The 27,896-nt window shown below is 38.3% G+C and overlaps 1 protein-coding gene across 1 annotated transcript; it reads left to right on the top strand.

Annotated features, from left to right (window-relative positions):
• The first annotated feature begins 838 nt into the window (after positions 1-838).
• LOC119733109 lies at positions 839-10,876 on the top strand. Its single transcript, XM_038206688.1, has 4 exons — positions 839-1,865; positions 2,589-2,704; positions 3,785-4,195; positions 8,396-10,876. Exons 1-4 carry the CDS (start codon positions 839-841, stop codon positions 10,874-10,876), a joined length of 4,035 nt encoding a protein of 1,344 aa, XP_038062616.1.
• Positions 10,877-27,896: the final 17,020 nt, after the last annotated feature.

The raw sequence follows: 27,896 nt of genomic DNA, 5'->3' as shown, positions 1-27,896 counted from the left end.
TGAGAAATCATGATGTTAGTTATTGTTAGTGTGGACATATTGAACAAATTTGAATCATAGGAAAATCTTTGATATATTCTTTCAGATGAGATACATCATGTAGGGGTTGTGCATGGGGTTAAAAGCGGGGGTATTAAAGTAAAATCTATCCGTGGAGGTGTCGTGTGTTAATAAGTAATGATTTACAAAGTACTAAATGCAGGTACTACACAGCAGTTTTGGACAGTTGGAAACAGATATTAAATGAAAGCTGAAATAAATTCTGTAGTAATACTAGTTACACGTAGCTTGGCAAATGAGGTTGTAAATGGCCCTGTTTTGAAAAGTACCATAAGCTGTAAATCTGATGAAGCAAAAGTAATTTAGGAGTGAAAAACATTTCAAGTTATTCTTTGAAAATATGTTTTGTCATGGCCCATAGACTTTCTGCAGGTCTGAGGTGGAGTCTGCATATGGAATTCATTCCTCTGTAGCCATTACAATGGCGACAGATTGAGATGAAATGCAAAAGAGAGCCATTTACAGCCCCGTTTGTAGGGTTACATGTAGTTTATGATTAGCTGGGGGGGGGGGATGTAGTATCCAGATGCCACTTCATATACAAAGTTTATCATTGTCAGTGGAGAGTCAAGATCTTATTTCCTAACAAAATCAAAGGTATTTCTTCATTGCAGATTCATCTCTTTTCAACATGCAGGCAATGACTGACCATTATTGAGATATCAAGAAAAAAGTGGCATCAGGTTGCAACATTCTTTCCTTTAGGGTTGAGAATTTAATTAGGAGCATGCTATTGGTTAATGATTTCTTAATAATTTCTACAGAAAACAGAGCTACCATGAAAGTGAAGAGGGAGTCTATGAGGTGTGTGCGAGGCTTGGAGAAGAGGAGTTCTCCATTTTTCATGTCTGTCCGTGTTGTGTCTCATTTCATTTCCCAATCACCCATGCCAGCATTTCATTCCATTCCTTCTGCGTCTTCCCTCCCATCATCATCACTCATTCCATTACCCTCTGTATGCGGGGCTCACCAGGCCGCTAATCCTGGCAGAATGAATGAATGCGGGGCTCACCAGGCCGCTAATCCTGGCAGAATGAATGAATGCGGGGCTCACCAGGCCGCTAATCCTGGCAGAATGAATGAATGCGGGGCTCACCAGGCCGCTAATCCTGGCAGAATAAATGAATGCGGGGCTCACCAGGCCGCTAATCCTGGCAGAATGAATGAATGCGGGGCTCACCAGGCCGCTAATCCTGGCAGAATAAATGAATGCGGGGCTCACCAGGCCGCTAATCCTGGCAGAATGAATGAACATTATGATAACAATTATAAGACATATAGTAAATGTATGATGAACGAATGCGGGGCTCACCAGGCCGCTAATCCTGGCAGAATTAATGAACATAATGAAGACAATGAAATTGATGATGACATACTGAATGAAGTTGAGCAAGCAATGATCATGAGCAAAGAAACTGAACAAAGATATGAGCAAACAGCTGAGCAAAGTGATGAAGCAGTGATTATGTCAGTGCAGAAGAATGAGTGTATTGTGCAATATGCAGTAGAGAATATCACAGTTGAAATGAGTGCAGAAGGTTATGTTAAATGGAATAAGGTTAAAGAGAAGTGCGATGATATAGAGGCAAAAGGTGATGCTATTGATGAAGAGAAGACCCAAAATGGTGGTATGAAGCATGAGGAAGATAATCTTGACAAAGACATGAAAGAAAAGTGTACAAAGATAATGGCAAGAAAGTTGAAAAAGGTCAAGAATGCAAGTGGCGACTTGAGACTGAAGGTAAAAGAAATGAGGAGAAAAAGACTGTTGAAGTTGACCAAGAGAAGAGTTCATAATCAGAGAGGTATGATGAGGTTGCATGGTTACTTGAAGATAAAGCACTGCACCAGAAATAGTAATGGCAGTTGTATGCAAGATCAGCATGAGAATAGATCAAGAAAGAAACATATCAAAGTTAGTAGAAAGAGAAGAAGAAGAGATATTTGCAAGGAATCCTATAATAGAAGAAGAAATGGAATGAGGATTGAATTGTGGATGAGCAAGGAAGAAAAAGCAGTCCATGAAAAGGTTCAAAAAAATGCGTTCCGTGAGACTAAGCGAAGTCTTTCATTTGTTTTGAAGAAGATGAAAGATGTCAGTACAGAAAACAAAAATAAGAAAAGGCAGAGGAGTAATGGAAATTTTGCAAAAGTTGTGAAGGAAGATGTGAAGCATACATGTGCTTCTGAAATGAAAACACCAGAAAGGAGGCAGACAATTCTGGACAAGAAAGTTGGGAAATCAGTACTAAAAAGCAAAAACAGTCAGACGTGTGATCGACACAGACATGATCAAACCGTCAAAGGAAATCAGTCCAATGAAGAGTGCTGGTTGTGTGATCAGACTATCAATGTGTTTGAAAGGAAAGTGCAATGTGATGGTTGTAACATTTGGTACCATGTCAAATGTATGAATTTCTTGAAGATGGAGGAATTGTTGGCAAACAGAGCAGTGGTATGGATGTGTCGTAAATGTGGTAAGAGTACTTACTCTCAATCTCTTTTGTATGATCTTGGTATTCCAACAGATGACAATGTATTTGAGATGACTATTGAGGAGATATGCACTATAGATGATGTAGTTCCGCAGACGTGTATTGGAACATGTGCACAACATAGCAACTGGGATGATGAGACAAATGATGTAAGTAGACGGGGAAGAAAGACAAGTTCAATTGGCATTGAAGAAAGTACATGTACTGTAGGATTGACGACTAAAGGAAAACAACTGGTATGTCAGCAGACAGGTGGTTATTCATTAAGAAAGAAAAAAGGCCAGTCTTCAAATTCACACAATGTAGATGGAAGTAAAACTGAATTGGCAAAAACAGTTGAAAAGGAAAGTGGAAATTGTATTGCACGCAAACATGTCAGTGATGGTGTTGGTGATGGTGTTAAATGTGATAAAATAGAAAAGTCTGAAGCTGCAGATATGCAAGGTGATGACAAAGAGGTGTTACAAACAAAACGAAGCAGAAGATATGAAATGAGATATAGAAAACGACAAATGTCACCTACTACTACAAGCTGTGAAGTGAAATGTAAAGAAATGAAAATGACGAATGTAGTTGAAGAGAAAAAACATGAAATTAAGAATAGTTTGAATAAGTGCGCAGTTCAGAATAGTGGGAAATTGGACAAAATGATTGTGCAGGGAACCTTTCATCAAGGAGATCATAGATTTGCTGGAAACTCTGGTAAACAATGTGTTTCAAATTCTCTGTGCGCTGTTTTGATAAGTAAAATAAAACAACTTAAAGACTGGTCTTGTCAAGATATGGATACTACACTGAATACTGGAAATGAATTGTATAGCCACCTGTCTCGAAGTTCTACAGTTACTCATGATTATTTGCTGGTAAATGAATTGCCAAATGAGTTAGACCTGCTGAATCATCATTTCAATATGGAGTTTCATGATCCTGTATGTGGTGCATTTGGAGATCAGTGCAATTTGCCTGAATTTAATATGATGCCATTGAATCGTGCACTAGAACAGACACTTCAGCAATATTATGCATGTTTCATATGTTTCCATGAAAATACATTTGTTGTGATTGCTCAAGATGGGATGTATTATGTTTTTGATTCTCACTCTAGAAATCAACAAGGCTGTATGGCTAGTGAAGGACGAAGTTTGCTGAAATGTGTTTCTGATTGGCAAGATGTCCACAGGTATTGTACTGATTTGGCAAGATCTATGTGTTTGTCTAATAATGAGCAGTTTGAAATTACAGGTGTATCTGTGTGGTTTGATGATGAGCCTAAGCATTACATGGATAGTAGATCTTGCAGTAGTAGTAGACTGGGGAATGAGCATGTGGACAAGACTGGTCAGAGTACAGCAAAAGAGGTTGGAGGAATTGGTTCTGAAGCAAAGGTTGATCCTTGTGGCTTGTCAACTAGTTGTTCAAGAGATGTCACAGATAGTTTTCACATGATAAATGACACTAATGAATGTGATGAGACTAGTGATGTTGAAATCAAAGAAGTGATTCAGTTGCACAATTTTCATTTTGCCCCACTGACACATGCAAAGAAGAAGGAACTGTGTAAGATACATGGCTTGATCAATGTACTCCGCAAAGGCAATGGAGGTTCAGATGATTGTGAGGTGATGGGACCACCTAATTGCGTAAAGAAAATCAAAGGTGATGGCAACTGTTTTTTCAGGGCAGTTTCATTTTGTGTATCGGGAACTGAAGATAATCATTTGAAGTTACGGATGGCTACTGTGAATCACTTGTTGCAAAGTGGAGATAAATTTAATGGTGTTCTGCATGAAGGGTACAGGAATGTGGAAGAATATGTCACCAGGCAGAGAATGTTTGTTTCTGGAATATGGGCTACAGAAGTTGAGATCATTGCAATGGCACATATGCTATGTACAGATATATACACATATGATGATATGAATCATTGGTATGTATTTTCTCGGAGTATCCTAGAAAGAGAGACTTTGAAATCAGAGCAAGGAATTTATTTGTATCATCAGCAAAGAGTTCATTATGATGTTGTTTTGTCAGTTTGTCAATCTACAAGAAACTCTGTTTCTGATGTAAATGGTCAACCAAAGGGAAATTCACAAGAAATCTCCAAAAAAGTATCAAATGATGATGAAAGAGAATTGAGGAAAGGAAATATGACTGCTGGTAAGAGTGATAAGAGTGACCGACACAATAAAGATACAAAGTGTAAAAGGATGAAACGTGTTAATGTGCGATTGAAGAAAAAAATTGCAAGAGAAAAGGCTAGGGAGAGATACAAACAGAAAAAAAATGATAAAAAGGAGGATGACAAAAGCATGAAAACGAGCAAATGTAGTTCTCATGATGGGACAACATTGAGATCAGGATATGCAGGAAATCCTAAGGACAAATTAAAAGATGAAAATAAGTTTTGTAAAGATGATTCTAAGCAAAGAAAAAGAATCTATGATCAAATGAGATACAAAGAAAAAGCTGACAAGAAGAAGAAAGCACTGAACATAAAGTATCGTGATGACACTGAGTATAAAACACAGCGTCTAAATGCTGAAAAGAGAAAGTATGAGTCAAATGCTACACATAAAGAGACCAAAATAAACCGTGTTAGAGCTAAGTACCATAATGATGCTGAATATAGAGAAAATTTAATGAACAGTCAGAAATCAAAGTATCATTGTAATGCTGCATATAGACAAAAAAAAATGAACTCTGGAAAAGCACACTATCTTGATAATTCGGAATATAGAGAAAAGCACATTAAATGTGGAAAAGCAAAGTATCGTGAAAATTCTGCATACAGAGAAAGGCTAATTAATTGTGGTAAAACAAAATACCATCTAAATTCTCAATATCGAAAAAACCTAATTGATACTGGAAATTTAAAGTACAAGAATGACGACGTGTACAGGCAAAAGAAAATTAACAGAATGAAATGTACATACCGTGATAACATTTCATATAGAAATAAGCTCATTGCAAGTATCAAAAAGAAGTATCGCTGTGTTATTTCATACAAAATGAATTTGATAAAGTATGGGAAAGAAAAATATAAGAGTAATCATCGATACCGTAGAAACATGATAATCAACAATCACAGACGTGACCTTATGAACAAAGAAAAGAGACGTAAAATGTGTTTTGTGACAACAAAATTTAGAGAAGACATATCTAAAGGACCGGAATATGTGTGTGCATGCTGTCAAAAACTTCTTTTTCGAAAACAAGTTTTGAAATGCAATAAACATAAGTATGAACACCACGTGTATGTTAGTGATAAGTTTCTGCATGTGTGTAGTGAAAATTGTGACTTAAAATGTATTGTTGGAGAATCAAGTAGATCGCATTTGTGGATATGCTACACATGTCATAGAAAACTACTTGCAAACAAAGTACCTGCAGAAGCAAGTCTAAACAATTTAAACCTGATTGACATCCCGGATGAATTGGCTCGTTTGAATACACTAGAAGAACATCTCATTGCAATAAATGTACCATTCATGAAAATGATTGCGTTACCTAAAGGCGGACAGCATGGTGTTAAAGGTCCAGTAGTATGTGTACCATCAAATGTAACAGACACAGTAAATGTATTACCAAGACCCGAAAATGACAATCAGTTGATTCGAGTCAAATTGAAGAGAAAATTGACTTTTAAAGGATATTATCAGTATCAGTTTGTAAATAAGGAGTATGTTGAGAGTGCCTTGAAGTACCTTAACCACAATAATAAATGGTACAGTGACATTGAAATAAATACTGAATGGGAGAATCCATTATGTGAAGATACTGATGAAATGGAGCAGCAAATGGATGATGCCAAACAAGAAAGTGACAGTAAAGATGAGGAAAATGATGAGGAGGAAACAAATGATGATCGTTTGCGGGGTGTTGCATTAGACAGTTGTCTACAGCCAAGTAACATAGGCCAAGAAATTCTTGATCAGTATTTTGACGAAGTCATATGTGTTGCACCTTGTGAAGGCAATAGTCCAATCAGAATATTAATGGAAAAGGGTAATGAAGCAAAATGCTTTCCAGCATTATTTCCGATAGGTCAGCCTACATTTGATGATGATCGTGAAGTGAAGCTAACTCTGTGTAGATACTTGCACAATCGACTAATGAATGTAGATAACAGATTTGCAAAGACTACCCAATACATCTTTTATGCTCAATACTTATCTGAGATTCAGAAAGTTATGTCTAGTGTTTCTATTGCATTGCGTAAGAGTTGTGATAAAAAGCAGAGTGGTGAAAGTGTTAATGCTTCCATGATCAATGACAGGGACCAACTACAAGATATTTTGAAATCAGACAGTGGATATAAATTTCTGAAACCAATTCGTGGTACACCACCATATTGGCAAGCAGCACAGAAGGATGTTTTGGCTATGATCAGACAACTTGGAATACCAACATGGTTTTGTTCATTTTCTGCAGCAGATATGCGGTGGCCTGAGGTTATCAATACAATTCTAAGACAGCAAGGTGATTCTAGAGATGTAAAAGATTTGGACTGGAATGAGAAATGTATCATATTGCGAAGTAATCCTGTAACTGCTGCTAGAATGTTTGATCAACGATTTCACACATTTTTGAAAGATGTAATTATGTCAAAAGCTGAACCAATTGGAAGAGTCAAGGACTATTTTTACAGAGTAGAATTCCAACAGAGAGGGTCACCACATACACATTGTCTCTTTTGGATTGAAGGTGCACCTAAATTGGGACATGATAGTGACAAGGATGTTGTTAATTTCATTGACAAATACATCAGTTGCAAATTACCATCAGAACAGCAGGATGAACAGTTGAATGAAATCATCAGTCATGTGCAGTTACACAGCAAAAAGCATTCTAAGTCATGTAAGAAGAAGGGTACTGAGTGCAGATTTAATTTCCCCAGACCTCCATCTGAAAGGACATTCATAACAGATCCCTATATGCCAACGGGTGATGAGAAAGAAAGTGAGGAAGATGACATAAATGAAAGAAATAAAGCCAAGGAGTTGCTGCAATCAGTATGGACTGCAATACAGAAAGCTGAGAATGAACATATGACAACTACTGAATTATTTGGAAGCGTAAATATAACACAAGCTGATTTTGAGAAAGCTAACAATGTCTTGAGTAGGAAGGCCAGTATTGTTCATAAGAGACAGCCGCAGGATGTATGGGTTAATTTGTACAATCCAGATTTGATAAGATGTTGGAGTGCAAATATGGACATTCAGTACATTTGTGATGCTTATGCTTGTGTAGCTTATGTGGTGTCCTACATGTCTAAAGCTGAACGTGAAATGGGTATATTATTGTCACATGCCCAAGCTGAAGTGCAGAATGGTAATTTGGATGCGAGACAGAGTATGAGGGAAATTGGCAGTGTATATTTACACAATCGTGAAGTATCAGCACAAGAAGCAGTTTATCGTGTTTGTAATTTGAGATTGAAGGAAGGATCAAGGAAAGTAGAGTTTGTACCTGTCGGAGAAAATCCAATCAGAATGAGCTTGCCCCTTAGTGTAATTCAAAACAAATGTGATGAAGATGATGATAGTATTTGGATGACCAGTAGAGTTGATAGGTATCTAGCTAGACCACAAAGTGATCACTTTGAAGCAATGTGCTTAGCGACATTTTGTTCAGACTATAGAGTGATATACAGCAACATGGCCAAAGCAAGTCGTTCTCCAATACATGAATTGAAAAATGGTTTAGGTCACATACAGAAACGTAGTAGGACAGATCCAGCAGTTATTCGATTCCCAAGATTTTCAGTAGCAAAATATCCAGAGAAGTACTATCAAAGCATATTGCAATTATATCTTCCTTATCGTATTGATGGTCAGCTTAAACCACAGCAGTTTGAAGCATATGAGGAATTCTATAGAAATGGTAGTGTTAAGTTGAATGGTGTGCTGAAATCTGTAATGAATATTGTGGAAAGTAACCGGTCTTTGTATGAGGCTAATGCTGAACCCATAGACGAAGCTGAAGAAATGTTACAAAAGTTTGGTCCACTGGAAGATGCTTGGGCATTAATAGCTCCAGAAAGTGAACAGGAAAGACTTGAATGCAATGCACAGAAACAACCACAAGAAGAAGATAGTGAGAATGAGTGTGATATTCCTGATTTGAAATCTAATCAAGATAATGATAGGAAAAGTACTATTGAACCACATTCACTGAAAGTTTCCAAACAAGAAGCGATGAGTATGTTAAGGTGTCTGAATGTCAAACAGAGACAAGTTTTCTATAAAGTGAGACGGTGGTGTTTGGATAAAATCAGTGGTAGAAATCCAGAAGCATTTCATGTATTTGTGACAGGTGGAGCAGGTACAGGAAAGAGCCATTTGATTAAATGTATTTACTATGAAGCAACAAGACTATTTGGAAGAATGATGGAGATTCCGGATGATATATCAGTTCTGCTTATGGCGCCTACAGGTGTTGCTGCATATAATATCCATGGTGCTACCATCCATAGTGCTTTGTCAATTTCAACAAATGTGAGATTGCCGTATCAACCACTGAGTGAAGAAAAGATCAGTACACTTAGGCATAAATTAAGGCAACTACAAATAGTAATTATTGATGAAATTTCAATGGTTGATCAAAAACTGTTGCACTATATTCATGGTCGTCTTCGACAGGTCAAACAATCTCGTAATCATAATCCTTTTGGGAATGTGAGCGTAATTGCTGTTGGTGATTTTTATCAATTGCCCCCTGTGAAAGGAAAATCTTTGTACCAGATTGATGTAACAGGTGATTTGTGGAATGATAACTTTGTCAAAGTGGAACTGACTGAGATTATGAGGCAAAAGGAAGATGCGCAGTTTGCTGAACTTTTAAACAGGTTGCGTGTAAGAAAGAAGAAAGAGCAGTTAGAAAGTGAAGATGTTGCTTTGCTAAAATCACGTGAAACTGGAGAAGATTGGACCGATGCTCTGCATATTTATGCTTGCAATAAACAGGTGGATGAGTATAATAGACAGACTCTTTTTGTGAAGTGTTCAGAATGCGTATGTGTTCTTGCTAAAGATTTCCAGAAAGATGCAAAAAGTGGGAAAATGATACCTGCAGTGAAATCAGTAAAGAAATCGTCACGTACAAATTTATCTGACTGCTTGTGGCTTGGTGTTGGTGCTAGAGTCATGCTTACAAGGAATCTTGATGTATCTGATGGACTTGTTAATGGAGTATTTGCAACTGTCTCTGAAATAGTGATGTTACCGAATGAACACTCGCCAAAGATTGTGAAAGTTAAGTTTGATAATGAGAAGGTTGGAGCAAAATTGAAGAAGCAGTCCACTGGTAATTCTACAGATGTAGTTTGTATTGAAATGGTAGAAGACAATGTGACTCAGGTCTTTGTGAGACACCAGTTCCCTCTTAAGTTAGCTTGGGCATGTACATCTCACAAGGTTCAAGGAATGACTACAGAAAAGGCTGTTGTATGTTTAGAACATACTTTTTCAGCAGGACAAGCTTATGTTAGTTTGAGCAGAGTGGTGTCATTAAATGGCTTAATAATCGAAGGATTTGATGAAAAATTTATTTACTGCAATGAAAAAGTGGCTGAGGCAATAAGCGAAATGCCATTATACATTGATAATGAAAAAAGCAATGATAGTGTTGATGAAATTGAACTTGCAAGGTACGGTGGAACCTATTGTACAAGCATTGCAATGCATAACATTCAAGGTCTTCAAGCACATTTTGTGGATTTGAAGAGAAACAAGGAAATGTTGTCATGTGATTTCATATGTCTGACAGAAACATGGAGTGATGGAGACTTCGATTGTGATATGGATTTGAGTGATTACAAATGGTATCATCAGCCAAGATGTATGTCGTATGATAACACTAGTCGTGTTACACATATGTTGAAAGAACAGTGCCATGGAGGTGTAGCTGTATGTGGCAAGAAAGACAGACTGTTTAGTAGGCTAAACTTACCAGTCCACAACCTAGAATACATTGCATTTCAGATAATTTCTAAAGTGTCAGTAGCCATTGTGATCATTTATCGACCAGCTTCACATGTTCTAAATGAATTTCTACCAATTTTTCAAATGTTGCTGAATGAGCTACATAAGGTGTCAAACAAGTGCATTGTCATGGGTGATTTCAATGAAGATATCATGAAACAGTCTTCTGTTCAGAAAGTGATGCATGATCATGGATATAAGCAATGTGTGACTGAAGCTACTACTGAGAATGGCACTTTACTTGATCATGTTTATGTCAGGAACATAGACGTCATTGAAACTTATGTGAGCCCAACATATTACAGCTACCGTGAAGCAGTGATACTTAAATTGTGAATTTGTTTTTGTGAATATCTATTGTGTTGAAACTATATTTGTTGGTGTGCTACAATGTAGTTATTTGAGCATTTGGAAGTGTAGTCATTGATCTTAAAATGACACTACAGGTACATACCTGCAGAGAGAGACCTGTATGTAGCATAAGGCCCAAATGACATTAATACATGTATTCTCACAATTAAAAAAAGATGAGATGGGGTTTTAGATATAAATTACAAAAAATAAACTTCTTAAGTTGAATTTAGAAAAATAAAATATGCATCATGGAACTTTTACTTAAAAAGAGTACAATGACAAGTGAATTGTGGAGGTTGATGACAACTGTAAATAATAAATAAGTAGGCATGGAAGACAAGAATGACACACAGAAACAACTATGGTAAATGAGACAAGAATGCACTAGATAAAGTGTAGGTATTGACCCATAAAGTAAATAAAAATTATAAGTAAAATTACATTATTGAGGTAAGTGATCAATATGAGGCATATGAACAACAGTAAATCATTGCTAGACATACATAATAACGAACGTTTTATAATAGTTTTAATAAAGTAGGTAATTCTAGCAGAGATTGCCATGCATACAGTCAAATACATGTAGTTGTTTCTCTGATACATGTACACAGAACATGATTAATAATGTCACCCTGTTGATACCATCACTGTCAAGGTAAGTGACAACATTTTCAACATTGTGTGACGATCTGATACTGAAACATGTTATAAAACATCTACACATACAATACATTTTATTTTGTCATCGATGGAAAAAATGCGCTGATGTAACTGACCGATTGAACGCCTGTACTGTGCTATGAAAAAAACATTGCTGTTATTATGTGAATTTAATGTCATGACGTAATAGTAACCATTAAATGTATTATTTTAGAGAATATATACTTGATGTATGTACAGTGTACATGGTCTATGTGTAACCACACAAGTCCTTATGATATGTCTCATCACCACACTTGCTGACTGAGAGGTGATCAAACAAGACAATGAAATGTATTTCAGTATTGTTGTGTTGCCTCTGACTCTTGTGCATGATAGTTTCAACTAGATCAGTCACTATTACTCCTGTACATCTGTGTGTCTTATCACATAGTAAGGACCCAGCTCTATGGTCTCCTCACCAGCGGGATGCATTTCATTACCAAGTTGTGATGAACATACACTTCAGTTATTTGTGAACCGCAACACGCCCTGCAACACTCCCACAACACTTGAGGGTGGGTGTTGTCATCTGCAGGCTGTCAGTAATTCATTGTGGCCTGTGACTTTGGACAAGATGGAGTGTGAACCACAACACTCCCTGCCAGGTCTCCAACACTTGAGGGTGGGTGTTGTCATCGGCAGGCTGTCAGCAATTCATTGTGGCCTGTGACTTTGGACAAGATGGAGTGTGAACCACAACACTCCCTGCCAGACCTCCAACACTTGAGGGTGGGTGTTGTCATCTGCAGGCTGTCAGTAATTCATTGTGGCCTGTGACTTTGGACAAGATGGAGTGTGAACCACAACACTCCCTGCCAGGTCTCCAACACTTGAGGGTGGGTGTTGTCATCTGCGGGCTGTCAGCAATTCATTGTGGCCTGTGACTTTCGACAAGATGGAGTGTGAACCACAACACTCCCTGCCAGACCTCCAACACTTGAGGGTGGGTGTTGTCATCTGCGGGCTGTCAGCAATTCATTGTGGCCTGTGACTTATCATTGTTCATCCCTGACTTTTGCCTTGATTTGTAACTACATTTGTAACCATACATAATTGGATTTTTGTCCTCACTTATATATTTTCATAAACACTTTTAGATGTATTCATAAAAATATGTCGGTGATAACGGCTAAACCCAATTTTGAATTCACATCACTTCGATGCAACCCAATGTGATGAATAGACTGCAGTTAGCAAAGAAGTTGTCAGTAAACTTTTGAAGGGATTTGTGATGGACTGGACTACAACATATTGCTCTGAATATTGGTTTACCAACAAAAGTTTGTAAGGTCAATTAATGACACTGTCGTCCAACTTACGCACCAAATGAAATGCACAACATTTCTTTTTCATAGCAATCTTCTCTTTCATGTTTTTTTTCAGTGTAAAATCCCATTGCAGTCATTGATGTGCTCTTATGACCTGCCATCAGGTGCGATGTGGATGACCTCCAATCATCTGTCAACAACTCTAGAAGTAAACAACGCCATGCCCATTGCTGTTTGTGTTCTACATTTGGTGTTTGCTTGAAGAGTAATGAACAAATTCTAGTGTTCCAATAGCAATATGACCTGCCATCGAGTGTGTTGTGGATGACAAGTAGTCATCCACCAGCAGTCCCATGCCCAATGTTCTTTGTGTTCTACATTGGTGTTTGCTTGGAGAGTAATGAAGATGTTTTTGTGTTCCAATACTGATTACTAACTAATACCAACTTGGTTTATTTTATCTAATAAACAACATTGCATAGGTTAAGGAACAAATGTCACAAGTGTCACACAAATAAAGATTCCAAGTTATACTTCAAAGATTTGACCAGGATCTATCTTGTAGCTCTGTGTCAAATGACATCATTTCCTACAGACCAGCCACATGCATCGGCATTTTTCCGTCATGACCATGGGTTATGTCAAATTTTTTGCACACACTTTGAGCAACAAGTGGGCGTGCTGTGTTTGAAACATTTTCTACAATGCGCAAAGCATGCTTGGGTGCATGGAATACGCAGATGCAGTTCTCCAACAGAGATGGCCATTTTTGAGAGAGACCTATTATGCTTATTCAAAAGCAAAATTTTGGTTGTACAAGATCACAGATTGCACTTGCCAGCCTGCATAGCCATGCATTAGTTAGCAGAAATGTGTCAGTTTGAGTGTCAAACAAGCAATGTTTTCTTTCCCGACAAGATTTGGAAGAGAATCAAGCATACAGTACTTGGAGGTTATTTTATTCAAATTAGAATCACATATACTCATTTTAATTTGTGTTGATGCTTAGCCATAAACCATTGTTATAAACACTGGTGAAGTCAACCTTCTGTCTTGGCATAGCAGAAAATGAAATTAAAATGTGAAGTCATGTAAATAGTTTGTGGATTTATTTCTACAATCATTTTGAATACTCAGCTTTTCACTTTATGGTTGATACACAGTGACTTACAAAACTTGTAGGCAGTACAAAATAATAACTTTGTTAAAGAGAAAACATTGACTTGAATGTTCATTTTTATTTTTCACAAAGATTTGTTTTTAAATAACACAAAAACATATCAAGTACAATTTTCTATTGTAGTCTCTACCAATTAATTATGTACATGTAATATGCAACTTTCACATATGCATGAATTGAAACGTGAGGACTTCAGCTTTACTGCAGCACAATGCATGCACCCTACACAAATACATTGTACATGCATATGAGTATCTCAAAGTTGAAACTATGTCTGGGCTTGTTTCTATCTGTAATAAAACTGATTGTAATTTCCATGACAAATATGCTGATTTTAAGATGCTTTTCTATTTGTGTGACTACAATTTCTATGGCTTATCTCATAACTTAGTCATTTATCATTTAGCAAAACACAATTGATTGTATTTCTGGACTCTACTATGAAAAATAAATGCCAATACTTCAACTGGAATCACAATCTGTGTTACACGTGGATAATTTTGTTTTGAGATGCAGCTGTGAACAATCAGATAAATAAGTATCATTTATTCACTATGTTATAGTCACTTAATCTTCGCAATGTTCAGCAAAATAAGAATAGGCTTAGGGGAACAAAAGGAACCTTGTTTAAACACCTGTGATAACATTTGCAAATACACGATAACACAATGGAGGGAGTTCCTAGTCTATCAGTGCCTTTGGTGTAGTTTTTCAATTTAAAAGAAATATTGCTGTAAATTGTAATACATATGGTAGAGAGCAGTAATAAATGACAGCGGTAGCGTCTCTACATTGTATAAGTTATACTGTTGGGCACTATATAGAGGGCAGCAGATCACCATTATGGGCCGAACACAAAAATTGTCAACAGGGCCGGCCGTACACAAAAACTGTCAACAGTAGAGGGCAGTAGATCGCTTGCACAGTGCCAACGCGTATGGGGCGCACGCAAAGTCATCTGTGCACGCAGTAGAGGAAACATGTACATGTACATTGTGGACGTCCTGTAAATGTTTTATAGCAGAGCTATTGTCAACCTGGAGCTTCGCCACAGACATCTATTCAAAATACATTGTTGATAATTTTCAACCTGTCGCTAAAGGGCGCTCGAAGATTGCATGACGTCATCGGTAGATAATTTAAAGAATACTCTCAGCCAAGAGACTAACACCGTTGAAAGCAAGTTCATATCTATTACCACTTTCAAATAATAAGCCACTTCCGGTTTTCGCCTTTTTCGACCGGAAGCAAGGGTCACGCGATTGCACGCACACTGAATGAAATAAAGATCTCAACCTACTCCACCACTTGCCGGCAACAGAATGCTTCGGACGCGTACGGTTGATTTCTTATGCATTTTTAAATATTAAAAGTGTCACTATTCAATTGCCTATAAATACACACCGGATGACGTCATCATGACGTCATCATTACACAAAGTTGTTTAAATCAGGGTCTTTGCTTGGACAAAGAGTGTTGTAAATGAAATACTGGTAAAGAGTCGAAAATGCCCTCTCAAAATTGACATTTTCAAAAAAAAATTCTGTGTACAAAGTCTATGGGAAAAATTAAATATTCAAAATTCTATAATAAATCAAGTGATGACGTCAGCACGACCAAAAGTTTCGGCACACATCCTCAGATGATGGTTAATAACTATGCTGAGTTTAAAGTTGATCAAATTTAAAATAATTGCCAAAGTGGCTTGTAGAATAAAAACGTGTACAAAACCTATGGGAAAAAGTGGAAAAAGAAAAAGATTCCCAATTGAAATTGGGAACAGCTAACAAGAGCTGTTTCGGTGTGTACACCGAAACAGCTAAAAAGAAAAAAAAATCTTAACGAAAACAAGAGCTGTTTCGGTTTGTCACCGAAACAGCTGAAAAAAACTAGAGATCTATGTCTGTTTGCAACAGAACATAGGGCTTTTCCGCATTATGATTTTTTTTAATCAATAATTTGCCCTGAATTTGCATGAACATAAAATCTGTCAAAGTTAGCCGAAAATCGGCTAAAACGGTCACTGTGGACAGGATTTGACCTGGGCAATACGATGTATGTGCGTGTGTACAAGGTCTTTGCTTGGACAAAGAGTGATCTAAATAAATTACTGGCAAAGAGTCGAAAACGCACTTTGAAAATCGACAAGTATTTTTAAATTTTTTGATGACGTCATCGTGACGTCACTTCGAACTTTGCATACTAGTATGATTTACTACCTACCCACCGAGTTTCATGACAATTGGACCTTTCCTTATATGAGTTTTGAAAAATCGCATTTTGATGACGTCATGATGACGTCACACATTTTTCAAGTTTTGTGCGAATAGCTATTACATAACAGACCAAATGCAAAAAAGAATTTTGCATTTTGCATCTTGCGTTCGGGAGATATGGCTAAAAGGTCCAAAAAATAAATATTCATGTGGGGAGCTGGGTTTGCGACTTGAAGAAAGTCTATTTATTTAGTACGCGGGACAAACACTTTTCCTGCTGTTCCAGGCTAATAGCCCGTGGTAGTGATTCCTCTGCGGCTCTTCCCTTCTTACGGTACTGGTACCCCGTGAAATGAAACAGATACCGTGAATATTTGGATTTATAATATGGGTTGGTTTATTCTTTGAATTCATATGATTTGCCGTCAACATTATTTAGAAAACTACTTAATGTAAGCTGACTTCGTAGTAATCAAGAGGGGGATATAACCGGAATGACGGAACAGCCCATGTGGTCTGATACGCGCGCTGGCGCAGCAATGCATTTGTGCGGCCTTTTTGCTATTATCGCTTTGACGTGGAGTACAGATCTCACATTTGTCGCTCTAGAAAGTCTCCGGAGTTTCACAAGCAGCTTACTGTTCGAGTTATATTTCCTTGACAGGACTCGTTCAGCCAGCCTGCCATTGCAGGGTGAGTTATTTACTGATTGTGCCCACTCCTTGCACGTTATTTCGTGGTGCAAAAACTTTTCTAATGTGTTCAAGTTTTGACAAGTTGGCATTGAGCGCTGTGGACTTTCGTGCATGTTCACATGTGCACATGCACTGTCGAGCTCACTGCGTGGTACTTTCGGTGTGCATTTACATGTACATGTACATAAACTATGAATTACGTTGTGTACATGTATGCCCTTGCTTTAGGCGCTGAGTGACGGCTGTTGCAGAGAGCTCGCCAAATACAACATTGACATAGCAGCACTTAGTGAAACTCGTTTTGCTGAGAAAGGTCAACTCAAGGAACTTGGTGCTGGTTACACATTTTTCTGGAGTGGTCGTCCCAGCAATGAACGTCATGAAGCTGGTGTTGGATTTGCCGTGAAGAATCACATTGTACATAATCTTGAAAATCTACCAGTGGGTATCAACGACCGCTTAATGACTTTGCGTCTGTCACTCACAGCGAAACAACATGCCACCATAGTCAGCGTGTATGCACCGACCATGACAAACCCGGATGATATCAAAGACAAGTTTTATGATGATCTGGAACAAGTAATCTCCCAGGTTCCCACAAAGGACAAACTCATAATTCTCGGCTACTTCAATGCTCGTGTTGGCTCTGACCATCATACATGGCAGGGCATAATAGGGAACCACGGTATTGGAACATGCAATTCAAATGGTCTCCTTCTTCTCACAAAATGTGCAGAACACAACCTCCTCATCAGCAACACTTTGTTTCGACTTCCAAATAAAAACAAAACGTCATGGATGCATCCCCGTTCAAAACATTGGCACCTGATTGATTATATTATAATCAGGAAGAGGGACATTGCAGATGTGAATATCACCAAGGCTATGAGAGGAGCTGACTGCTCGACTGACCATCGACTCATCCGTGCGAAGTTCAACTTCAACATCAAACCACTCAGGAGACCTCAGGGCAAGAAGCCACCAAAGAAGCTCAACGTTACCAAATTAAAGACCGCCGCTGTAAAAAGTGAACTGTGCAGCGCAATGTACCAGCAATTCATCTCTGCTGACTTGGTCTCAGGCGACATTGAAAAGGACTGGAAATGCTTCAAAGATGCAGTCCACACAGCAGCTTTCGAAACTTTGGGCCCTGTTGTTCGGAAACATCAAGATTGGTTTGATGAAAATGACAAGGAGATCAAGAAACTTCTTGAAGAGAAACACCGCTTACACCTATCCATGATCAATGATGAAAAATCCGCATCGAAGAAAGCAGCCTTCCAGAGCATCCGTAAGACACTGCAGGCCAGACTCAGAGCTATGTGCGACTCATGGTGGAGCAAAAAAGCGGACGAGCTCCAGTCCTACTCAGACTATAAAGACATGAAGAAGATCTATGATACGCTCAAGAAAACTTATGGGCCAAAATCATGTGGCTCTACCCCCGTCATGAGCTCTGATGGAACCACACTAATCACAGAAAAGAACCATATCATGGACCGTTGGGCTTCTCACTTCGAAAATCTGTTAAACAGAGACTCAAACATCAGCACTGAGGCATTAGATCAACTGCCTCAGAGCACTGTCAATGTAGCCCTAGCTGAAGTGCCCACTACTTCCGAGACTGAAGAAGCCATTGATGTACTATCCGTGGGTAAAGCAGCTGGCTCCGACTCAATTCCTGCCGAGATATACAAAGCAGGAGATGCTTCGTTCGTGCAACGCCTCACAGAGCTATTCCAATTGATGTGGATCAAAGGAGTGCTTCCCCAAGAGTTCAAGGATGCCTCCATTGTCCACATTTATAAGAAGAAAGGCAACCGTTCCATTTGCGACAGCCACAGAGGAATCTCCCTGCTGGTCATTGCTGGTAAGATCCTCGCCAGAATCATGCTTAATCGCTTCACAACACACATTGCCAACACATTTCTACCCGACAGCCAGTGTGGTTTCAGAAAAGGAAGAGGTACAGGCGACATGATCTTTGCAGTCCGGCAGCTACAAGAGAAATGCAGAGAGCAGAATACCGACCTCTACTGTGTCTTCGTCGACTTGACAAAGGCATTCGACACCGTCTGTAGAAAAGGACTCTGGAAACTCCTGTCCAAAATTGGCTGCCCTGAAAAGTATATTGAGATGGTTAAGCAGTTTCATGATGGTATGATGGCGCGAGTAACGGACGATGGGGAGTCTTCAAAACCCTTCCCAGTATCAAATGGAGTTAAACAAGGCTGTGTCCTTGCACCAACGCTCTTCAGTGTCGTGTTTGCTAGCATGCTCCTTGATGCTTTCCGTGACATCAACATCGGCGTGAAGATGAGATTCAGGACTGATGGTAAACTCTTCAATCTGAGAAGACTTCAAGCAAAAACAAAGGTATTCGATGAATTAGTTCGTGAACTCCTATATGCCGATGACTGTGCTCTTGTCGCCCACACCCAGGAAGACTTACAACTCATCATGGACTGCTTCGCAACAACTTGCTCCCGCTTTGGACTTTCAATCAATCTAAAAAAGACAGAAGTGATGTTTCAACCTGCTCCAAGTAAGCCATATGTTCCACCCGTTATCACCATTGGAGATCACATCCTTCATTCTGATGACAAGTTTACATACTTGGGCAGCACCCTGTCAAGAGAGGTCCACATAGACCAGGAAATCACAAATCGGATATCCAAAGCCAGCTCAGCTTTCGGAAGATTTCGTGAGCGTCTGTGGAATAGGAGAGGCATAAGCTTGAAAACAAAGCTGCGTGTGTATCAAGCTGCAGTCCTGACTTCCCTGCTGTATGCCTGTGAAACTTGGACAACCTACAGCCGCCACATCAGAAAGCTGAACCACTTCCACCTTTCCTGCATGCGTAAGATCTTGCACATCAGATGGCAAGACAAGGTCCCAGACACTGAAGTCCTCAAGCGAGCGGAATTGCCCAGTGTAGGTGCTTTGATCATGAGAGCTCAACTTCGCTGGTCAGGTCATGTAGTACGGATGCCTGATGATCGACTCCCCAAAAAGATCTTCTACGGTGAACTAACAACAGGCAAAAGATCGGCTGGTGGTCAATTCAAGAGATACAAGGATTGCCTTAAAGCAACCATGAAGCAATGCAACTTCAATGTGAGTAGCTGGGAAGAACATGCCCATGATCGAACGGCATGGAGAAGATTATCACACGAAGGTGCATCAAGCTTCGAAGCCCGTCGCATCAGGGAGGCTGAGCTGAAACGACAGCAACGAAAATCTCGTCAGCTAGATGCTTCCCTACGTGTCCACCCCCACCCCCAACCTAGTGTGTCCAGTGTTGGACCGTAGCTTCCTGGCTATAATTGGACTTATTAGCCATCTGCGAACACACAACACCAACTAGTATGGAGATGTTGGCTGTCATCTTCGAATTTCGAAGGACGAACTATATATATTTACAGGCGTTTGAGTTCTTCCCCCGTGGGCTGCACCGTTCTTTGCATAAGACTCTACCAGTGACTTGTGGTCTGGGTAAGAGCCATAGTAGATTGTCAAGATGAGTAAATGATATTTTTCTTTGGTAACATATTAAGGTATAATTATAAAGTGCCTATTTATTTTCCAGAATGATGAACATGTATGTTTTATTTGTTTACTCTGGTTTTTGTAGGGTCTTTTATTGGATCTTTAATTGAACTTTTTATCGAGTTGGAGAAATAAATCAGCATTGATTCCAAGTCTACTCTACTCTTGTGAGTTCTTTATCCTCAAAACTCAGGGTCTTGCCTGGACCCGGATTCCAGAGTCAGGGATATCCTCACATTCATATCAAATCTCAAAATGACGTCATCATCTATAACACATCCTGGTATAGCCACATACAAAGTTTCAACCCAATCGGACTTACATTTTTGTAGATATAAGACTTCACAATATGTACGTAAATTTTAAAAAATCAATAAAAAAATTAGGTGATGACGTCATCGTGACGTCATAGTCTTGGCATAATTTTTGTACGAGGGTCTTCCTTGGCTGTAACTTTGATGACGATTCCAGATCGCCAAGTTATAAAAATGGTGGCTTGAAAACGTGTACAAAGTCAATGGGTTAAAAATCCCACAGCTCAAAAACTGCACCTTTAAATACGTGATTTGCCTCTAAACTGTAACATTTTTATCAAATATTACTTGATATTCTGACTCTTGGGAATATTTTCAATCAAATGGCAAACGTAAAAAAATACGATTTCTTTTTCCTTCTCATAGTAATTCTCGGCCGAAGTTCAGAACTAGTCAGTAAGACATATCAGTGTTGTATAGGAAAAGACTTGTGGAGAAAGCTGTGTACAAAGTCTATGAGAAAAATTAATTATTCATGAATCCATAATAAATCACTTGATGATGACGTCATCATGATGTCATAGTCTTGGCATAATTTTTGTATGAGGGTCTTCCTTGGCTGTAACTTTGATGACGATTCCAGATCGCCAAATTATGAAAATGGTGGCTTGAAAACGTGTACAAAGTCAATAGGTTAAAAATCCCACAGCAGAAAAACTGCACCTTTAAATGCGTGATTTTCCTTTAAACTGAAACAATTTTATAAAACATTACTTGCTATTCTAACTCTTGGGAATATTTTCAATCAAATGACAGGCGTAAAAAATACGATTTCTTTTTCCTTCTCATAGTATTTCTCAGCCGAAGTTCAGAACTACTCAGTAAGATATATCAGTGTTGTATAGGGACAGACTTGTGGAGAAAGCTGTGTACAAAGTCTATGAGAAAAAGTAATCATTCATAAATCCATAGTTAATCACTTGATGACGTCACTATGACGTCACTCTTCGGGACACATCTTGGCTATAGGGACTATGCTTATGCCAACTTTCAATGATATCTGACAAAGATTAATGCCAAATGTGCTATAATACGTCCCTGTCTATGCGCATGCATGAACATAAAATCTGTCAAAGTAAGCCAAAAATCGGCTAAAACGGTCACTGTGGACAGGATTGACCTCAGCAACACGTGCACTGCAGGCTGACTGACATACGATGTATGTGCCTATGTACAACGTACGTGCATTTACATGTACATGTACATTGTGGACGTCCTGTCCTGTGCATGTTTTGAAGCAGAGGTATTGTCAAGCGTGCGCAGGGTGTGTTCGAGTTCGCTTATCGCCTCGAAACCTTCAAATGTTTTAGACCTACCCTTCAATCGACAACTAAAGTAAAAACAAATATAAAAACTGCCATGGTTGATTTTTCAGGAATTTTCAAATGAGAAAGAGTCTTTTTATTATAACTTCCGGTCTGATGACGTCATTCGCCTGAAACTTCGCACACGTCTGAAGTGGGTCAAGGTCATCATATACACCAATATTTAGGCGATTCCGACAAACTTCGTTACAGACATCTATTCAAAATACATTTTTGCTAATTTTCAACCTGTCGCTAGAGGGCGCTCGAAGATTGCATGACGTCATCGGAAGATGATTTGAAGAATACTATTGGCCAAGAGACTAACACCGTTGAAAGCAAGTTCATTTCAATTACCACTTTTAAATAATAAGCCACTTCAGGTTTGGTCCTTTTTCGACCGGAAGCAAGGGTCACGTGATTGCACGCACACTGAATAAAATAAAGACCTCAACCTACTCTACCACTTACCGGCAACAGAATGCTGCGGACGCGTACGGTTGATTTCTTATGCATTTTTAAATATTAAAAGTGTCACAATTTAATTGCCTATAAATAAACACAGGATGACGTCATCATGACCTCATCATTCCACAATGTTGTTTGAATTAGGGTCTTTGCTTGGACAAAGAGTGGTGTAAATGAATTACTGGCAAAGAGTCGGATATGCCCTTTGAAAATCGACAATTTTTTCTTAATTTTTGTGTACAAAGTCTATGGGAAAAATTAAATATTCAAAAAGCTATAATAAATTAGTCAATGACGTCACCATGACGTCACTCTTTGGGGCACATCTCTGCTATAAGGACTATGCTTATGCTTAATTTGAATGATGTAAGACGAAGATTAATACTAAAAGTGGCACTGAGAAAAAACGTGTACAAAGTCTATGGGATTTAGGCGACAAAAAGAAGAAGAAAGAAACTAGAGGTCTATGTCTGTTTGCAACAGAACATAGGGCTTTTCCGCATTATGATTTTTTTTAATCAATAATATTTCCTGAATATGCATGAACATAAAATCTGTCAAAGTCAGCCGAAAATCGGCTAAAACGGTCACTGTGGACAGGATTTGACCTCGGCATACGATGAATGTGCGTGTGCACAAGGTCTTTGCTTGGACAAAGAGTGATCTAAATAAATTACTGGCACTTTGAAAATCGACAAATATTTTTAAATTTGTTGATGCCGTCATCGTGACGTCACTTCAAACTTTGCATACTAGTATGATTTACTACCTACCCACCAAGTTTCATGACAATTGGACCTTTCCTTATATGGGTTTTGCAAAATCGCATTTTGATGACGTCATGATGACGTCACACATTTTTTTCAAGTTTTGTGCAAATTTCTATAACATAACAGACCAAATGCAAAAAAGAATTTTGCATTTTGCATGTTGCGTTCGGGAGATATTGCTAAAAGGTCCAAACAAATAAATATTCATATAAAATCTCAGGATGACGTCATCTTGACGTCACCTCATTTTTAATCTATAACACATCCTGGTATAGCCACATACCAAGTTTCAACCCAATCGGACTTACATTTCTGTAGATATAAGACTTCACAATATGTAGGTAAATTTTCAAAAATCAATAAAGAATTAGGTGATGACGTCATCGTGACGTCATAGTCTTGGCATAATTTTTGTATGAGGGTCTTTCTTGGCTGTAACTTTGATGACGATTCCAGATCGCCAAAATACGAAAATGGTGGCTTGAAAACGTGTACAAAGTCAATAGGTTAAAAATCCCACAGCAGAAAAACTGCACCTTTAAATGCGTGATTTTCCTTTAAACTGAAACATTTTTATAAAATATTACTTGCTATTCTAACTCTTGGGAATATTTTCAATCAAATGAAAGGCGTAAAAAAATACGATTTCTTTTTCCTTCTCATAGTAATTCTCAGCCGAAGTTCAGAACTACTCAGTAAGATATATCAGTGTTGTATAGGGAAAGACTTGTGGAGAAAGCTGTGTACAAAGTCTATGAGAAAAATTAATTATTCATAAATCCATAATAAATCACTTGATGACGTCACCATGACGTCACTCTTCGGGACACGTCTTGGCTATAGGGACTATGCTTATGGCAACTTTCAATGATATCTGAAAAAGATTAATGCCAAGAGTGCTATAATACGTCCCTGTCTATGCGCATGCATGAACATAAAATCTGTCATAGTTAGCCGAAAATCGGCTAAAACGGTCACTGTGGACAGGATTTGACCTCCGCAACACGTGCGCTGCAGGCTGACTGACATACGATGTACGTGCATGTACATGTACATGTACATTGTGGACGTCCTGTCCTGTGCATGTTTTGAAGCAGAGGTATTGTCAACGTGAAGTTTTAAGCGTGCGCAGGGTATGTTCGAGTTTGCTTATTGCCTCAAAACTTTGAAATGTTTTAGACCTACCCTTCAATCGACAATTAAAGTAAAAACAAATATAAAAACTGCCATGGTTGATTTTTCAGGAATTTTCAAATGAAAAAGGGTCTTTTTATTGTAACTTCCGGTCTGATGACGTCATTTGCCTAAAACTTCGCACACGTCTTAAGTGGGTCAAGGTCATCATATACACCAATATTTAGGCGATTCCGACAAACTTCGCCACAGACATCTATTCAAAATACATTTTTGCTAATTTTCAACCTGTCGCTAGAGGGCGCTCGAAAATTGCATGACGTCATCGGTAGATGATTTAAAGAATACTATAAGCCAAAAGACTAACACCGTTAAAAGCAAGTTCATATCTATTACCACTTTCAAATGATAAGCCACTTCCGGTTTGGGCCTTTTTCGACCGGAAGCAAGGGTCACGTGATTTCACGCACACTGAATAAAATAAAGACCTCAACCTATTCTACCACTTGCCGGCAACAAAGTGCTGCGGACGCGTACGGTTGATTTCTTATGCATTTTTTAATATTAAAAGTGTCACAATTTAATTGCCTATAAATACACACCTGATGACGTCATCATGACGTCATCATTCCACAATGTTGTTTGAATTAGGGTCTTGGCTTAGACAAAGATTGGTGTAAATGAATTACTGGCAAAGAGTCAAAAATGCCCTTTGCAAATCGACTATTTTTTTAAAATTTCTGTGTACAAAGTCTATGGGAAAAATTAAATATTCAAAAATCTATAATAAATTAGTCGATGACGTCACCATGACGTCAATCTTCGGGACACATCTTTGCTATAGGGACTATGCTTATGCTAACTTTGAATCATGTATGACAAAGATTAATGCCAAAAGTGGCGTTGAGAAAAAACGTGCACAAAGTCTATGGGATTTAGGCGACAAAAAGAAGCCAAAACTAGAGGTCTATGTCTGTTTGCAACAGAACATAGGGCTTTTCCGCATTATGAATTTTTTTAATCAATAATATCCCTGAATATGCATGAACATAAAATCTGTCAAAGTTAGCCGAAAATCGGCTAAAATGGTCACTGTGGACAGGATTTGACCTCGGCAATATGATGTATGTGCGTGTGTACAAGGTCTTTGCTTGGACAAAGAGTGGTGTAAATAAATTACTGGCAAAAGAGTCCAAAACGCACTTTGAAAATCCACAAATATTTTTTAAAGTTTTTGATGACGTCATCCTGACGTCACTTCGAACTTTGCATACTAGTATGATTAACTACCTACCCACCAAGTTTCATGACAGTTGGACCTTTCCTTATATGAGTTTTGAAAAATCGCATTTTGATGACGTCATGATGACGTCACACATTTTTCCAGTTTTGTGCGAAAAGCTATTACATAACAGACCAAATGCAAAAAAGAATTTTGCATTTTGCATGTTGCGTTCGGGAGATATGGCTAAAAGGTCCAAACAAATAAATATTCATATAAAATCTCAGGATGACGTCATCATGACGTCACCTCATTTTTAATCTATAACACATCCTGGTATAACCACATACCAAGTTTCAACCCAATCAGACTTACATTTCTGTAGATATGACTTCACAATATGTACGTAAATTTTCAAAAATCAATAAAAACATTAGGTGATGACGTCATCGTGACGTCATAGTCTTGGCATAATTTTTGTATGAGGGTCTTCCTTGGCTGTAACTTTGATGACGATTTTAGATCGCCAAGTTATGAAAATGGTGGCTTGAAAACGTGTACAAAGTCAATAGGTTAAAAATCCCACAGCAGAAAAACTGCACCTTCAAATGCGTGATTTTCCTTTAAACTGAAACATTTTTATAAAATATTACTTGCTATTCTAACTCTTGGGAATATTTTCAATCAAATGACAGGCGTAAAGAAATACGATTTCTTTTTCCTTCTCATAGTAATTCTCAGCCGAAGTTCAGAACTACTCAGTAAGATAAATTGTATAGGGAAAGACTTGTGGAGAAAGCTGTGTACAAAGTCTATGAGAAAAATTAATTATTCATAAATCCATAATAAATCACTTGATGACGTCACCATGATGTCACTCTTCGGGACATATCTTGGCTATAGGGACTATGCTTATGCCAACTTTCAATGATATCTGACAAAGATTAATGCCAAAAGTGCTATAATACGTCCCTGTCTATGCGCATGCATGAACATAAAATCTGTCAAAGTTAAAACGGTCAATGTGGACAGGATTTGACCTCAGCAACACGTGCGCTGTAGGCTGACTGACATACGATTATGTGCCTATGTACAACGTACGTGCAATGCATGTACATGTACATTGTGGACGTCCTGTCCTGTGCATGTTTTGAAGCAGAGGTATTGTCAACGTGAAGTTTTAAGCGTGCGCAGGGTATGTTCGAGTTCGCTTATCGCCTCGAAACTTTGAAATGTTTTAGACCTACCCTTCAATCGACAATTAAAGTAAAAACAAATATAAAAACTGCCATGGTTGATTTTTCAGGAATTTTCAAATGAAAAAGGGTCTTTTTATTATAACTTCCGGTCTGATGACGTCATTCGCCTAAAACTTCGCGCACGTCTTAAGTGGGTCAAGGTTATCATATACACCAATATTTAGGCGATTCCGACAAACTTCGCCACAGACATCTATTCAAAATACATTTTGGCTAATTTTCAACCTGTCGCTAGAGGGCGCTCGAAGATTGCATGACGTCATCGGTAGATGATTTGAAGAATACTATCGGCCAAAAGACTAACACCGTTAAAAGCAAGTTCATATCTATTACCATTTTTAAATAATAAGCCACTTCCGGTTTTGGCCTTTTTCGACCGGAAGCAAGGGTCACGTGATTTCACGCACACTGAATGAAATAAAGACCTCAACCTATTCTACCACTTGCCGGCAACAAAATGCTGCGGACGCGTACGGTTGATTTCTTATGCATTTTTTAATATTAAAAGTGTCACAATTTAATTGCCTATAAACACACACCTGATGACGTCATCATGACGTCATCATTACACAATGTTGTTTAAATTAGGGTCTTTGCTTAGACAAAGACTGGTGTAAATGAATTACTGGCAAAGAGTCAAAAATGCCCTTTGCAAATAGACAATTTTTTTTTAATTTCTGTGTACAAAGTCTATGGGAAAAATTAAATATTCAAAAATCTATAATAAATTAGTCGATGACGTCACCATGACGTCAATCTTCGGGACACATCTTTGCTATAGGGACTATGCTTATGCTAACTTTGAATGATGTATGACAAAGATTAATGCCAAAAGTGGCGATGAGAAAAAACGTGCACAAAGTCTATGGGATTTAGGCGACAAAAAGAAGAAGCCAAAAAAAAAAAAAAAAAAAAAAAAAA

The sequence above is a fragment of the Patiria miniata genome, unplaced genomic scaffold (assembly GCF_015706575.1).
Source record: "Patiria miniata isolate m_02_andy unplaced genomic scaffold, ASM1570657v1 HiC_scaffold_25, whole genome shotgun sequence".
Classification (NCBI taxonomy): domain Eukaryota; kingdom Metazoa; phylum Echinodermata; class Asteroidea; order Valvatida; family Asterinidae; genus Patiria; species Patiria miniata.
The sequence above is the reverse complement of the archived record's forward strand: the minus strand, read 5'-3'. Positions and strand labels throughout refer to the sequence as shown.

What these genes read in the sequence shown, in the direction of transcription:
- LOC119733109 (XM_038206688.1), top strand. Translation starts at nt 839, where the DNA reads ATGAAAGTGAAGAGGGAGTCTATGAGGTGTGTGCGAGGCTTGGAGAAG. An exon ending in AAGAGTTCATAATCAGAGAG is followed by an intron (nt 1,866 to 2,588) that starts GTATGATGAGGT and finishes GTATTCCAACAG; the next exon opens with ATGACAATGTATTTGAGATG. An exon ending in TGATGGGACCACCTAATTGC is followed by an intron (nt 4,196 to 8,395) that starts GTAAAGAAAATC and finishes ATTGATGGTCAG; the next exon opens with CTTAAACCACAGCAGTTTGA.